Here is a 15,139-nt window from a genome sequence, read left to right on the forward strand (position 1 = left end):
CTAGAGTTAAAACACTTCAGTGTCTCACCTACCTTTACAAAGAGCTCTATTTCAGGGTCCTTTCCTTCTCCGTTAGTAGGAGATGAGTCTGTCATTTTTAACCCCAACACAAGCTAGGTGATGTTCTCCTTATATCGCAAAGCAATGAAAGGTTCCAATAACAGCTAATGCTTCCTTTTATTTTAACGTTTTTTTAAAAAAACAAAATAGTGCTTGCAATGGTTTCTTCCCCTCCACTAAACAATCTCTTTGCTGTTTCTGAACCTTCTACTAACAAAGATATATTTCCAAGTTAAGAATTTTTTAAAAAATAGGAAAAGGAAAACAAGGAGAATTTGTTAAGGTTTATATCAGTTCGCAGGAGCAACAAGTGCTAACTGTGCTGTGCTGTGTTTCAGAGCGCTCATCTGTCAGAGCTCTGGCTCACACGGCTAGCCCAAAATAGCCCAGTGCAAGAGAAGAGGGTGGAGTTAACTCACAGGAGAGCAGATAGCTATTGGTACCTCAGGACCAATCGTTTCTGTTCAGCATTATAGAGAAATCTCTTCCCCATGTGTATGCCTTTTCCACATCCTTCCATTCACAGCTTCTGCAAAATAATATCAGTGTTTCCTTTAATTATAATAGTGTTTTCATCAAAGTTGATTGCTATAGATCAGGGATACACACAGACTGTAGTATTCTGTTTTCATTAGCACTTCCAGCACTAACATAACATGACTTCTATGATAAAGAGAAGAAATGAAATGTGTAAGGGGCTCCTTCAGCCTGGCCTGGTGTCAGGGGGAGACATCCCTCCCTCCCTCCCTCCCTCCCCTCTTACCTTGCAATTGGAGATCATATACTCCTGTGTATCCAGGCCAGGAAATAAGGTAGAAAACAGCAGGGATTTGGGGGACAAGCTACATGGGAGAGAAGTTGGTGAGGAACTCTTCTCCAACTCGGATGAAAATCACAGCTGGAGAACTTAAGGATGCCACTTATATGAGGTGAGCATTATGAGTCCCAGTATCACATACACATATGGGGCAATGGAGACAACACTGATCAGCCAGGTCCCTGCTTCCTCAGGGGGAGAGGCAGCCAGAAACTATCAGAGAAGAGGAGACAGCAACTGGTGGAGTTTGGTGGGAGCAGCCCAGCAAGAGCAGGAGGAAGAGAGCAGCACCACTCCCACCACATCAAACTTGCAGACTTGGGTGACCATTTGATGAGTGGTGCCCCACCTGAGAAAAATCTCCTCCTCATAGCTGGAATCTAGGGATTCTCAAAAAAAATGTCTTCCTAGAAACAAGAAAAGGGGGTGTCACAAATCCCCATTAAGTTCACAAACATGAGGTAAGCTCATGTGCTAAATCCGGGAAATTACAGAATAACATAAAAAGGAAGAACAAGACAATATGGTTGGCTTCCTGGTTGCTAGAACTACTATGAGAGAGGGAAAGAGAGCTTCGGCTATGGTAAAAGGTAAAAGGGTCCCCGCACTTATAGTGCGAGTCGTTTCCGACTCTTAGGGTGTCTTGCGACGTTTACTAGGCAGACTGTATATATGGGGTGGGTTTGCCAGTTCCTTCCCCGGCCTTTCTTTAAAGGTAAAGGGGTCCCCACACATGTAGTGCGAGTCGTTTCCAACTCTTAGAGTGACGTCTTGTGACGTTTACTAGGCAGACCGTATATATGGGGTGGGATTGCCAGTTCCTTCCCCGGCCTTTCTTTACCCCCCAGCATATGCCGGGTACTCATTTTACCGACCACGGATGGATGGAAGGCTGAGTGGACCTCGACCCCTTTTACCAGAGATTCGACTTCCTCCTTCTATTGGAATCGAACTCCGGCCGCGAGCAGAGCTTCGGCTGCGTTACCGGTATACAAATGTAATAAATACATACATAGATCAAACAAGCAAACACTTTGCCAAAGAGTAACTTATTGTGATTTGTATATAAACCACTTGGCAATACAGTCATCCAGATCTTTCTAGCAAGTGGCAGGGAGGATTTTACCACTGTTCTGCTTCCCCCGATTATTGATGAAAAGTGTGAAAACACATCCCTTACCACTTGGCAAAATGATACAGACAGCCAACTTAACAGGTGCCAAACCTTTTGTATATCTACTATGTATTTTGTAAAGCTGTGTCTCTGTTTCCTATGCAGTTGTGGCCCCACATATTGTTATTTCCCCCTCATAACAGTACATATACACTGCAGTTCAAGAAACATGCTGTATGTGTGTGCCTTGGATAAAACATTTAGGCTGGAATCCTATGCTCACTTATTTGGGATAGATGTCACTGAATATGTTCCATTGAATGCTTTAAATAAAAATGTATTCAACTGGTCCCAACATCACTTTTTTAACATGAAAAGCATCTTCAGAGTTGAATTTAGAGCCAAGAAGTGCTGGAGTGCTCAGTTCACTGTTTCTCTGCTCTAAATGCCTCTGTCCAGCAGCTTCCCTTCCCTACAAGGTACCAACATTTGGACACTCAGGGTGGAGTGAGCCTATTGAAGAAGTGATTTAAAACAGAGGTGACTTGGTGGGGAAGTGTTTAAGCGTCTCTCCTCCTTTACCACTCCATTCCAAATTTGCCTCTTCCAAACCTGCATTTCATGTTATAAAGCATTGGTGTTACATGTGTCTCTGGAAACTCACTTGTATGTACTTCACACATGACCGTTAAACACGCTAGCAAGAGGGGAAATCTTTTATGTGAATCGATGGCGTGCCATCCTGGACATGTATCTAAGGGAGTTCAGGAGCCAGGAATTCACACCCACACCAAAGCCTGAAGTTGAACGCTGAAGCACCAGATTTATTAGTGGGACGGGAAAGGGAAATTCAATTACACACTAAATGGCCTGGTACAATATACAGAACACAACTCCACTTATACCTCTTTCCTAATACTCTACAAGCATTCACAACCCTAAAGTGAATAAATAATTCACTAATAGGCAAAAAAACCCTTGAGGTTTAAGAACATACCTATTGCCCACAGATATTTCTATCAGATTTTTTAAAGCAGGGAAATTGGGCAGCTATAGTGAATGCACCAGGGGAGCAGGAGACCTGACCTCCTCTCTGAGATATTGGACTGCCCTACAAATTTGTCAAAATGCAAACACAATTTGGGTTGGTTTTTCACAATCCAATCCACTTGCTGTGTAGCTTGGAAGAATTTGCTAACGTACCTCTGATCACATGGAGGAGGGTGGGTTTGATCATTTGCATACTTTTTGAGTTCAATGGGATTTATGTCTGTGCAATCATGTTTGAAAATGGAAATGGACTGCCTTCAAGTCGATCCTGACTTATGGAGACCCTATGAATAGGGTTTTCATGGTTAACAGTATTCAGAGGTGGTTTTACCATTGCCTTCCTCTGAGGCTGAGAGGCAATGACTGGCCCAAGGTCATCCAGTGAGCTTCATGGCTGTGTGGAGATTCAAATCCTGGTCTCCCAGGTCATAGTCCAACACAGACCTGGGGGAGGGGCAGGGAGGGTAGGAGGAGGGGTAGGGAGGATATTGGGTGGGTGGGCACTGGGCAGAGGGGAAGCTTTTCAGCATTTCCCCCACCTTTTTATTCTACAGCAGGCACATGTAGCCTCCCACCTAAATTAAAACCAAAGCTGTCCCTGACCACATCCACACCAGTCCTTTATTTTGCTTTGGACAGTCATGGCTTCTCTCAAAGAATCCTGGGAAGTGTAATTAGTGAAGGGTGCTAAGAGTTGCTAGGAGATGCCCTGTTCCCCTCACAGACCTTCAATCAGAGTGGCTGACTGTTAAACCAGTCTGGCCACTAGAACTCTGTCAGTGGAACAGGAGTCTCCTTTCAGCCATGACTGTCTCAAGTGAAATCAAAGTCTGATGTGGGTGTGGCCCCCTGATTAGGCAAGCTAAGCAGCCATGAGTCTGGCTTTTAGAACACTGACAGTTGGTTCTTACTGAGCATGCCCGACACTATCATTCAGTTCAATGCAAAATTTCTTAAATTAATTAAAAATCAGCCAGGCATTTTTTTAACTTTTAAACTGCAGAAGATGAAGGTCAGAGTATGGGGCAAGGTCAGTATTAGGATTACAGGTACTCTGTGAACATGGCTGATTTTTTAATGAATTTCAACAAATTATGAGAACTCTGACATAAAAAAGTCCAAAAGGAATCTGTTTCCCCACCCCCTCTCTTTTTAGACTTTGAACTCTCTGTTCTCTCTGACTGTTTTGTGTATCACCATGAAAACTTAGAGGGGTGTTAAGCAAGCATTTCTGAGTTCAGGACTTTATTTCTTGTAAGGTTTTGTTTGAAATGAGCTTATGGGAAGCATCAGAATGGCATGGGGGTATTTTCAAGGTTGTATAATAAAAGGAGATCCGCAGGCAAGCAGTCACCCCACAAAGCATTTCCAGGCTTTTGCATATGTTTGTAAGAAAATACAAAAAAAATCGCAAGGGTTAAAATACATTCTAGATTTGGTTTGATCACCAAAGCACACCTCATGCGAAAGAGCAGAGAGGAAAGAAGAAAATATAAAAGCAGGGGCAGGAAGCCGACAGAAGTAGAAAGGTGAAAGAGACAGGACCTTTCCAGACATCTTTTTTATTTTTGCTTACGATGGCATCAGGACAGTTACACACAATCCTGCTTTTAATACTGTTTGTGCCTGCCAAAGTTTCAGGGCAGACATATTGCTTTGCAGGCCCGGTGCCAGCAGGCGACCAGGTTGGGTGCTGGCAAAGGGCCCCTGCAGCCCAGAGGATCCCTTGGGAAGGTAAAGCTCGTGCTCAACGATCTGCAGCAGCATTGGACTGCAGGATTTGGTGGGAGTCCCGGGGCATCCCCACCCCCAATACAGGCAGAGCAGGGCTTAAATAAGCTTGCCCACCCCACCTCTCACATCAGTGCACACGCCCCCTGCGCTACATGCACATGTGTGCCATCACCCAAGAGGGTGGTAGGAGCATCCCTAAAGGGTTGATACCCCTGCTGCCATCTTAGGGCATGCACCCTGATGTGACAGGTAAGTGGGGCAGGCAGGCTTATTTAAGCCCCTGCTCCCTTTATCAGGCGGGGGTGTTCAGCCTTACAGAGCTGCAGTTCCAGGACAGGATGGTGCCCAAGGGCCCAGTCATGCCTCCCACCGGCCAGGGCCGGTTCTAAAGGGCAGCCAGATTGGGCACTGGCCCGAGGGCCCTGGAGCTACAGGAGCCCCTCAGGGGCCCTCCGCTCCCCTTCCGCGCACCCCCATGCCCCCCACTTACCTGTCAGCTGGTTTTTTAGCATTGCCCTTAATGCAGATGGCAGGCGCAGCTTCCCTAAGGTACTGAAGCCACTGCCGCCATCTTAGTTGATGGCAGAGATGTGCGCATGTAGCACGCACGTGTGCCATCAACAAAGATGGTGGCGGAGGCTTCATTCCCCTTAGGGAAACCGTGGCCAGCATCTTCATTAAGGGCAATGGTAAAGACTAGACAGGTAGGGGGGCCGTGGAGGGGTGCAGGGGGGGCGCACGCGAGCATACACACACCCACCCACCAGGGAGCCAGGGCAAGCTGATGCCCAAGGGGCCCCGCATGCCTGGAGCCGACCCTGCCACCGGCCTTGTTGCTTTGTTTCCAATCACGGCACATCCTGTACCTTCTTGCTGACATCCTGTAACTTTTCATACCACAAATGTTCTGGGGGCCATTGTTGTTGTTGCACTATAGTGCAAGAGTGTCCCACCACAGATCGCAATGAGGTAATATGGAGGAAGCATCGCAGAACAACTGATAAAGCGCAGTAGTGTGCGACCAGTCCAGTGTAAATCCACCACTAATGCACTCTTATTGCATCAATGACATGTGACAGAATAACCATGCAGAAAAACAAACTAAGAAAAAAATGCCAGTCTGGAGTGGCCTGCAGAGAGAGTATAATCTGGTATTTGCCCTTTATCAGCCAATAATGTAAAGTCTGGGAAGAGGTGGATTAGTACCACATTCTTATTTTTAAGCTGGTGTCAGAAGGCAGAGCTGGGGTCCCAATCCCGGGGAGCTGGATCCCGGAGAGTTGGGAGAAGAGTATTCGGATGGATGGCAGAGGGAAGGGGGAGGAACTTCCCCCCTTTGGAGCGAAGACGAAACAGAGGAACTGCCAGTGATAAGGTCGCTTAGCAACGGGGAGCCTGAGCCCTCCCTGGACATTCTCACGCCTCCCCCTCTTTCAGGCTCAGAGCAAGAGGGGAAAGAGGGAGGGCTGCTCACAGCCGAAAAGCGGGGAGGCAGTTTACCATCAGCCCCTCCCCTATCCCCCATCCTGGAATCGGAAACTTCAGAAGAGGAGGGGACGATGCTTCCCCCCTCACCGCGCACACGCAGACAGCTGAAAAGACAGGAGAGAAGGGGGGAAGGCGGGCAGTACCTGAGGGGCAGTTAAGGAGGAGTGAAAGATTGCGCGCCCGTTTGGCCCCTTCTTAAAGAACAGGCGGGAAGAAGTCCCTTGCTCTGTCAACTTTCTCCCAATGCCGCAGGACCTGTATCCCTGTATTGCTTCATGAGAAAACGCAGTCTTTGTTTGGACATTACCCTAATAAAACACGAATTAACTACAGCCGTTGGTCTGGTTCCTGAGTCACATCCTGGGCCTGACAGCTTGACAGAGCCACCTAAATCACCCTCAACGCTCTCTTCACTTGACTGGGACAAGATGTCAAAGGGAGCAGCGGGGTGGACGAACCCCACTTCTGAGACGGAAGAAGTGAAACTCTTGAGGACTAAGGTAGCTGATTTGCAGACGGATGTTCAAGCCCTGCTAGCAGCAGTCAAGGCGCTGAAGACGGATAATCAAATCTTGAAGGCCACGATAGACCAGATGCGAACAGCCCCTCCAGCTGCCGTAGTAAAGGTTCCCATTGGATTGCCCCCAAAATACGTGGGACAAAGTGATCAGTTGGCAACCTTCGTGGCTCAATGTGAGTTATATCTGGATGTCAGGCACACAGAATTTCCAGACGATGGGGCTAAAGTAGCTTTCGTGATTAGCCTCCTGGAGGGAGAAGCTGCAAAATGGGTGACTCCGTATCTCATGAGAAAGGATACTGTCTTAGGAAGGTACAGAGGATTTATACAGGAGATGACCGAGATGTTTCAAGACCCGCAAAGGGCTGAAACAGTAGCGCGGCAACTAGGCACTCTGAAGCAAGCTAAAGGGACTGTTTCCGAGTACACTAACGCTTTTAAAATTCTGTCCCAGGAAACTGGTTACAATGACGCCGCCCTGATGCTTATGTACCGGAGTGGATTAAATACTGAAATCCTGGATGAGTTGGCCAGGACCTCCCCCCCCCGCTGACCTACCAGGGCTCATCCGGCTATGCCTACAGATAGATCACCGGATGGAAGGAAGGCGCCTGGAAAGGAAGCAGGAGGTCCCGAGATACTCAGCCTCGGCATCCTGCAACAAGACCCTTCCCACTGCAGGGATGGCAGGTAATGCAACTGAGGGACAGGGAGGGGCTAGGCCAAGACTGTCGGAAGAAGAAAAGGAAAGACGACGCCGGGAACGTTTATGCTTTTATTGTTCAAAGCCGGGCCATGTGGCCAGAGACTGTGGACTGAAAGGGGGGAAAGCCGAGCCGTCGGGAAACTAGAACACCCAGTCCACGTGCAGGCCGGTGGACTGGGGGCAGCGTTGTATAGCGGCCCCCCAACGATCCAACCTCCCTCAAAGGGGGTGTTGGTCTTGCCTATTCGGATTACAACTTCCAGAGGAGTGGTGTTTAATTCCACTGCCTTAATTGACAGTGGAGCCTCCACAAATTTTATTGATGCAAAGTTAGTCAAGCGTCATGGAATTTCCCGGTGGAAACTGGATGCTCCCCTAGCTGTGGAGACTATCGATGGGAGACCCCTGAAGTCAGGAGGGGTGACACAAGCCACGGAGGAAGTGAAACTTCAAATCCCTGGGCACGAAGAGTTCATTTCGCTATACGTGTCAGATCTCTCGAACTTTGAGGTGATTCTGGGAATGCCCTGGCTAGCAAAGCATGAACCCAAAATAAGTTGGAAGGAGGCGGTGGTGTGGTTCACCTCACAGTATTGCCAGGAGAACTGTCAACCTGAAGGAATCAAGAACACCCTAGCGGGGGCAGTGCAAGAGATCGAGCAAGTGACCCTGCTGCCAAAGTATGAAGAATTCAAAGATGTGTTTGATGAAAAAGAGGCAGAGACTTTACCCCCCCACCACCCTTACGACTGTGCGATTGATCTAGTGCCAGGAGCCAGCATCCCATCAGGGAGAATCTACTCTCTCACAGATAATGAGAGGGAGGCCCTGAAGGAATTCCTGGATAAAAACCTGAGGCAAGGATTCATACGCCCCTCACAATCCCCTGCTGGAGCGCCACTATTGTTTGTGAAAAAGAAGGGGGGGAACTCAGACCCTGTAACGACTATCGCGCATTGAACCAGATCACCATCCCCAACAGCTACCCGCTGCCCCTGATCTCAGAGTTGCTGGACCGACTGCGCTCTGCAAAAATCTTCACGAAGTTGGATTTGAGAGGAGCGTACAATCTGATCAGAATGAAGGAGGGAGATGAATGGAAAACAGGATTCTTGACCGCTTACGGACAGTATGAATACCTGGTCATGCCGTTCGGGCTTTGTGGAAGTCTAGAATTTTTCAAAAATTCATGAACGACGTGTTTAGAGACTTGTTGGACACGTATGTAATCTGTTACTTAGATGATATCCTGGTGTTCTCAAAGAACCAGGAAGACCACGACCAGCATGTGAAGACGGTGTTGAAGAGACTGAGAGAAAATCACCTGTATGCTAAATTAGAGAAATGTGGATTTGACCTCAAGTCTCTAGACTTCCTTGGATATCGAATCTCAGCGGAAGGCGTGGAGATGGACCCAGGGAAAGTAAGCTGCATATTGGACTGGGGCCAACCTGTCACCAAAAAGGATGTACAACGGTTTTTGGGGTTTGCCAATTATTACAGAAAGTTCATTCCAGGGTTCTCCAAATTAACAGCTCCTCTGACTGACTGTTTAAGGGGGAAGAAGAAGTTTCAATGGACAGAGAACGCCACCGAGGCCTTTGAGGAGCTGAAGAGAAGGTTTGCTACTGAGCCCATTCTGCGCTTTGCTGATCCGAACCGCCCTTTCGTAGTGGAAGCAGATGCTTCAGATTTTGCCATCGGGGGGGTCCTGCTACAATTAGACCAAGAAGGGAAGGAGCTGCACCCCTGTGCGTACTTCTCTCGGAAGTTAAAGCCTGCAGAGAAGAACTACACAGTTTGGGAGAAGGAGCTGCTGGCCATCAAGGACTCTTTTGAAAACTGGAGACAATACCTAGAGGGGACCTCTCATCAAATTGAAGTACGCTCCGACCACAAGAATCTTGAAAGCCTCCAAACCGCCAGAAAGCTGAACCAGAGACAGATAAGATGGTCCCAGTTCTTCACTAGGTTTAACTTCCAGATTACTTACCATGCCCAAGCCAAAAACCAGAGAGCGGATGCCTTATCCAAACAGCCACAATACAAAGAAAGTGAATCCGAGGACCAGCCTCAGTACGTAATCCCGCCAGAGAAATTAACGTTGGGAGTATGCCAGCCTTCATGGGAAGAGGAACTCAAAAAGGCACAACTAGAAGATGCAGACATGCTAAAATATCAGCAGGAGACGGGACAAGGTCAAGACTCAGAAGTAACCTTTCACTGGAGAAATGGACTGTTATGGTTCAAAACAGCCAGATATGTGCCAGAAGGGGAATTAAGGCTCAGAATCCTACGCCAGTGTCATGATTCCATCGCAGCGGGACACTTTGGGATTTACAAGACCACTCAGAACGTGGCCAAGGACTTCTGGTGGCCTAAAATGTGTCGGGATATTGAGAGTTATGTAAAGTCCTGCTCTGTCTGTCTGCGGACAAAAACACAAACAGGGACACCAGCAGGACTGTTACAACCGTTGCCTGTCCCACACGAACCCTGGAAGGACCTCTCCATGGATTTTATAACTGATCTACCCAAGTCCCAAGGAATGACAGCCATCTTACTAGTGGTGGATCTACTTACCAAAATGGCACACTTTCTTCCTTGTGCAGGGGCCTTAGAGGCTAAAGAAACGGCCAAGTTATTCATAAAAGAAGTCTACCGGCTGCATGGATTGCCAAACAGCGTAGTCTCAGACCGAGGAACTCAGTTCACAGCCAAATTTTGGAGAGCAATGTGGAAACAGTTGCAGACGGAATTAAAACTCTCCTCCGCCCATCACACCCAGACAGATGGGCAGACGGAACGCTTGAACGCCGTTTTGGAAAGATATTTACGAAGTTATGTGTCCTATCAACAGACTGACTGGGTATCATATTTGCATTTTGCAGAGTTCGCCTACAACAATACTCTGCACTCCAGCACTCAACAAACCCCGTTCTTCGCTAATTATGGATTCCATCCTAAAGTCTTTCCAAGCAGCTCAGAAGGAATGCTGGTACCGGCAGCTGAGAACTTCCTTAAGGAATTGCAAGCGGCGCAACAGACACTGAAACAGCAGTTAAACGAAGCCAAAACGGAGTACAAGCGAGTTGCTGACCTGCACAGGTAGGAGGGGCCCCCCCCTTCAACCAGGAGACCAGGTATGGCTGTCCACCTGCTTCCTCCAGATGCCGGGCAAATGTAGAAAATTACAAGACAAGAGGGTGGGTCCTTTCGAAATAGAAACTCAAATCAATCCCGTGGCATACCGACTGAAGCTGCCTGACACGTTTAAAATACATCCTGTGTTCCATCGATCCCTCTTAACGAAAGCCGCCCCTCCCAGTGAGTTACGGCCGGAGGAACCTCCCGGAGCTCCACTCCTGGTAAATGAGCAGCTTGAGTTTGAAGTTGGGGAGATCTTAGATTCCAGGATCAGACGCCACAAGCTGCAGTACTTGATTCACTGGAAAGGCTATGGGGTGGCTGACAGATCATGGGAAGATGCAGCTGATGTGCATGCTCCAGAATTGGTAAAACTTTTCCATCAACGTTTTCCCCACCGTCCCAAGCCAGACAAGGGGAGGGGGGCACAGCCTGGAAGGGGGGATGGTGTCGGAAGGCAGAGCTGGGGTCCCAATCCCGGGGAGCTGGATCCCGGAGAGTTGGGAGAAGAGTATTCGGATGGATGGCAGAGGGAAGGGGGAGGAACTTCCCCCCTTTGGAGCGAAGACGAAACAGAGGAACTGCCAGTGATAAGGTCGCTTAGCAACGGGGAGCCTGAGCCCTCCCTGGACATTCTCACGCCTCCCCCTCTTTCAGGCTCAGAGCAAGAGGGGAAAGAGGGAGGGCTGCTCACAGCCGAAAAGCGGGGAGGCAGTTTACCATCAGCCCCTCCCCTATCCCCCATCCTGGAATCGGAAACTTCAGAAGAGGAGGGGGCGATGCTTCCCCCCTCACCGCGCACACGCAGACAGCTGAAAAGACAGGAGAGAAGGGGGGGAAGGCGGGCAGTACCTGAGGGGCAGTTAAGGAGGAGTGAAAGATTGCGCGCCCGTTTGGCCCCTTCTTAAAGAACAGGCGGGAAGAAGTCCCTTGCTCTGTCAACTTTCTCCCAATGCCGCAGGACCTGTATCCCTGTATTGCTTCATGAGAAAACGCAGTCTTTGTTTGGACATTACCCTAATAAAACACGAATTAACTACAGCCGTTGGTCTGGTTCCTGAGTCACATCCTGGGCCTGACAGCTGGTAGCCCTTCACCAGGCAGTTTATCTCCTCCTCCCCCCTTCCTCTTGGTTAAATGAAATTACTCTGGACTATTTAAATGTTTCTTCAGCCTTTCTAGTACTTACAAGAATAAGGGGTCTCATGGAAAGAACATTGAGCACAGGAAACTGGGACATGGCCAACGATCCCAGAGATATGAGAATGTTCAGAAGAGCAAAGAGACTATCCCTCTTTCTGCTATTAATCCCCTTCTGAAATGCAAGCTATAATTCTTTCCTACCCTTCCTCTTAGAAGCCCCCACACTCAAAAAACATTGAGTAAGATTAATTTTAGCCAGTGGAATTTTTCTTTCTTGAAATGCAAACAACAGAAACAGAAACCTGAAAGGAATCTCTCCCTGCTTTGGGGGAAGCTGTTAAGTAGCTATCTTACTTGATACATGCACTCCGGTTTAAGGAGAGTGAGTGGCTGAGTCAGAGCCAGTTACAGCGTACTCCACAGGCACTGTGTGTGTGTAGTTGGACCTTCACAGCAAGCACATGATTGGTTGTGGGCATAAATCCAGGGTGCTCCTCTTTCAAACAAATGCCTGTGCTCTGAGCAGGCCCGGCACTAAAGGGCAGACAGATGGGGCCCTGGCCAAGGGCCCAGGAGCCCCACGGGCCCCTCACCAGCCTAAGACCACCCCTGCCACCCCAGCGCTTCTCCTCCTTTCACTGCCACCGCCTCCTCCTCAACCTTTGCCCTTCAAAGCCTCAATCTTTCCCCTTAGCGCCGGCTCAGACGCTTCTCTGTCATGCTGCCAAGAGAGGAGCAAGTTCCAAAAGGCACAAAGAAGCTGTTTTGGAGAGCTCCAGTTGCTGGAAAGGAATAGTGGCCGGCAGCAGGAGCAAAGGGAAGCACGACATCCTCTTCCCACGGGCAGATTATGTCTACAAGGGCAGAAGTAGCCTGGCAGAAGCTACTTCTCATAATAATTGCATTTCTCCTTTTGCTGCTGCTGCCACCTCTGTCTATCAGAGCCGGCTCCGATGTTTCCCCTTTCTTTGCATGCCTGGTCTTCTCCTCCTCCAAGAGGGAAGGATCACCGTATCAAGCAAGAAGGAGAGGCAGACATACACTTCCGGCTCTCAAGCGAACCCAAAAGGTGCAAGGAAGCCCTTTTGGGGTGCTCCAGCGGCTGGAATGGAAAGCAATAGCAGCTGCCAGCAAAAGCACAGCGAGGCAAGGGGCCCTCTTGCCTCACCTGGCAGAAGCTGCTTCTCATAGTAACGATTTGCAAGGCAGCGAGGCTGTAGTAAGCCCAGGACGTAGGGTGGGGCAAGCAGAATGTGCACGCCCATGCCAAAATCAAACACTGGGGAGCGAGCAGGAGTGGCAAAAGCAGCTGTTGCAATGCTCAACGTGCAGTACACGTGTGCTCCTCCTCACTGCCGTTCTTGCCTGTGGTTACTTCAGATTTTGTGACCAACACTACCAGGCTCACCAGTACCCACCAGCTGACCACTTCCACCTGGGTTTGGGAGAGATCCTCCTGCAGTAGCAGCAGCAGCAGAGGAGCAGCTTGTTGTCCTTGCTCCTGGACTGAAGTACATCAATTCTACGCACTGGAGAGCATTTTTATCTTTCCTTCCTGTCCACCTTATTTCATACACTGCCCACGGATGCTGCCTTTGCATGTACAAAATACAGTTCCCTGGCTTTGGTATCTTTTACTCAGTAGCAACTCTGTTGAAATGAATGAGGCTCCCTTTGTATTGAGGAAAAACTGATGATATCACAATGCCACCCCTATCCCAGATTTTCTAAGGCATCTCTCTCTCAGCTTCCCTCACACAGCAGCTACTAGTGTGCTTGTCATCACTGGGGTGTTGTTTATTATGATACAGTAAACCATAAAACAAAAATAGAAAACACAAAATGGAAGTAGCAAACACAGCGTTATAATCATCGAACACCAGCATCAGATTACAATTCCTATAGACTGTACTTCAACTCAAGGATACTTGTTGTTTATCAAGGTTGGCAAAACATGTATGTGTGTTTTGCTGTGAAACTGCACATGCTTATTATACAAGGCTGGCAGTAAGTAGCACATGGCCTCAAGGTGCAAGGAACTTCCCAGGGGAGGCCAAATGTAAAGTGGGAATTGAATTACGAGATGTACATTATACTCTCAGTGATAATGGATGTGAAAGTTGGACAGTGAAAAAAGCAGATAAGAGAAAAATCAACTCATTTGAAATGTGGTGTTGGAGGAGAGCTTTGCGCATACCATGGACTGTGAAAAAGACAAATAATTGGGTGTTAGAACAAATTAAACCAGAATGGAGCACACTGCTAAAAACATAAAAACCAACAACAGCAAATTATTGAAACACATTCAAAGCAGGAGACCATCTAGGGAGGCAGTTGGGCTAAAGCAGGATAAGGAGACTGCCTGAACTAACTTTTGCTGGAATAGAGTCTGAAGAACTGAGGCAAATAGTGGTGACAAGAGATGAAGTTGTGAGTTTAATAGACAAAGTTAAAACTGACAAATGGCTGGATCCAGATGGCATCCACTCAGGAGTTCTCAAAGAACTCAAATGTGAGACTGCTGATCTTCCAACAAAAATATGTAACTTAGTCCTTAGATGCCTCCATATCAGAGGACTGGAAAGTGGTAGTGTAACACCAATCTTTAAAAAGGGATCCAGGGAGGATCCCAGAAATTACAGACCAGTTAGCTTAACATTTGTCCCAGGAAAACTGGGAGAAAGTGGTGTTAAAATAAGCAAGCATATAAAACCAGCCTGGCTTCTACAAGGGTAAGTCCTGTCTTACTAACCTATTAGAGTTCTTTGAGAGTGTCAACAAGATAGAGGTGATGTAGCTGACATAGTGTACTTGGACTTTTAAGGTTCCTCACCAAAGACTCCTGAGTAAGCTTAGCAGTCATGTATAAGAGGAGACACTCTCTTGTGGATCAGGAATTGGTTAAGAGCAGGAAGCAGAGAGCAGGAATAAATGGACAGTTCTCCCAATGAAGGACTGTAGAAAGTGGAGTCGCCCAAGGATCGGTATTGGGACCTGTGCTTCTTAACTTGTTCATAAATGATCTAGAGTTAGGGGTGAACAGTGGGGTGGCCAAATGATACTAAATTATTCAGGGTTATTAAAACAAAAAGGGATTGCAAAGATCTCCAAAAGGACCTCTCCAAACTGAGTGAATGGGCAGTAAAATGGCAAATGCAATTCAATGTGAAAAAATGTAAAGTTATGCACATTGAAGCAAAACATTTCACATATACGCTCATGGGGTCTGAACTGGTGGTGATTGACCGGGAACGAGACCTTGGGGTTGCAGCTGACAGCTCAATGAAGATGTCGATCCAGTGTGCATCAGCTGTGAAAAAGGCAAATTCCATGTCTAAGGAAATTCCATTAGGAAAAGAA

At 47.9% G+C, this 15,139-nt stretch overlaps 1 protein-coding gene across 1 annotated transcript in view; it reads right to left on the reverse strand.

Annotated features, from left to right (window-relative positions):
• The window catches only part of CLIC5 (chloride intracellular channel 5), an 89,815-nt gene extending 89,397 nt beyond the window's left edge, over positions 1-418 (reverse strand). The window contains exon 1 of the mRNA XM_061622349.1: positions 33-418. Coding sequence (XP_061478333.1) covers positions 33-95 — 63 coding nt within the window. The 5' untranslated portion in view covers positions 96-418. The remainder of the gene's footprint in view (positions 1-32) is intronic.
• Positions 419-15,139: the final 14,721 nt, after the last annotated feature.

This window comes from Rhineura floridana, chromosome 4 (assembly GCF_030035675.1).
Source record: "Rhineura floridana isolate rRhiFlo1 chromosome 4, rRhiFlo1.hap2, whole genome shotgun sequence".
Taxonomy (NCBI): domain Eukaryota; kingdom Metazoa; phylum Chordata; class Lepidosauria; order Squamata; family Rhineuridae; genus Rhineura; species Rhineura floridana.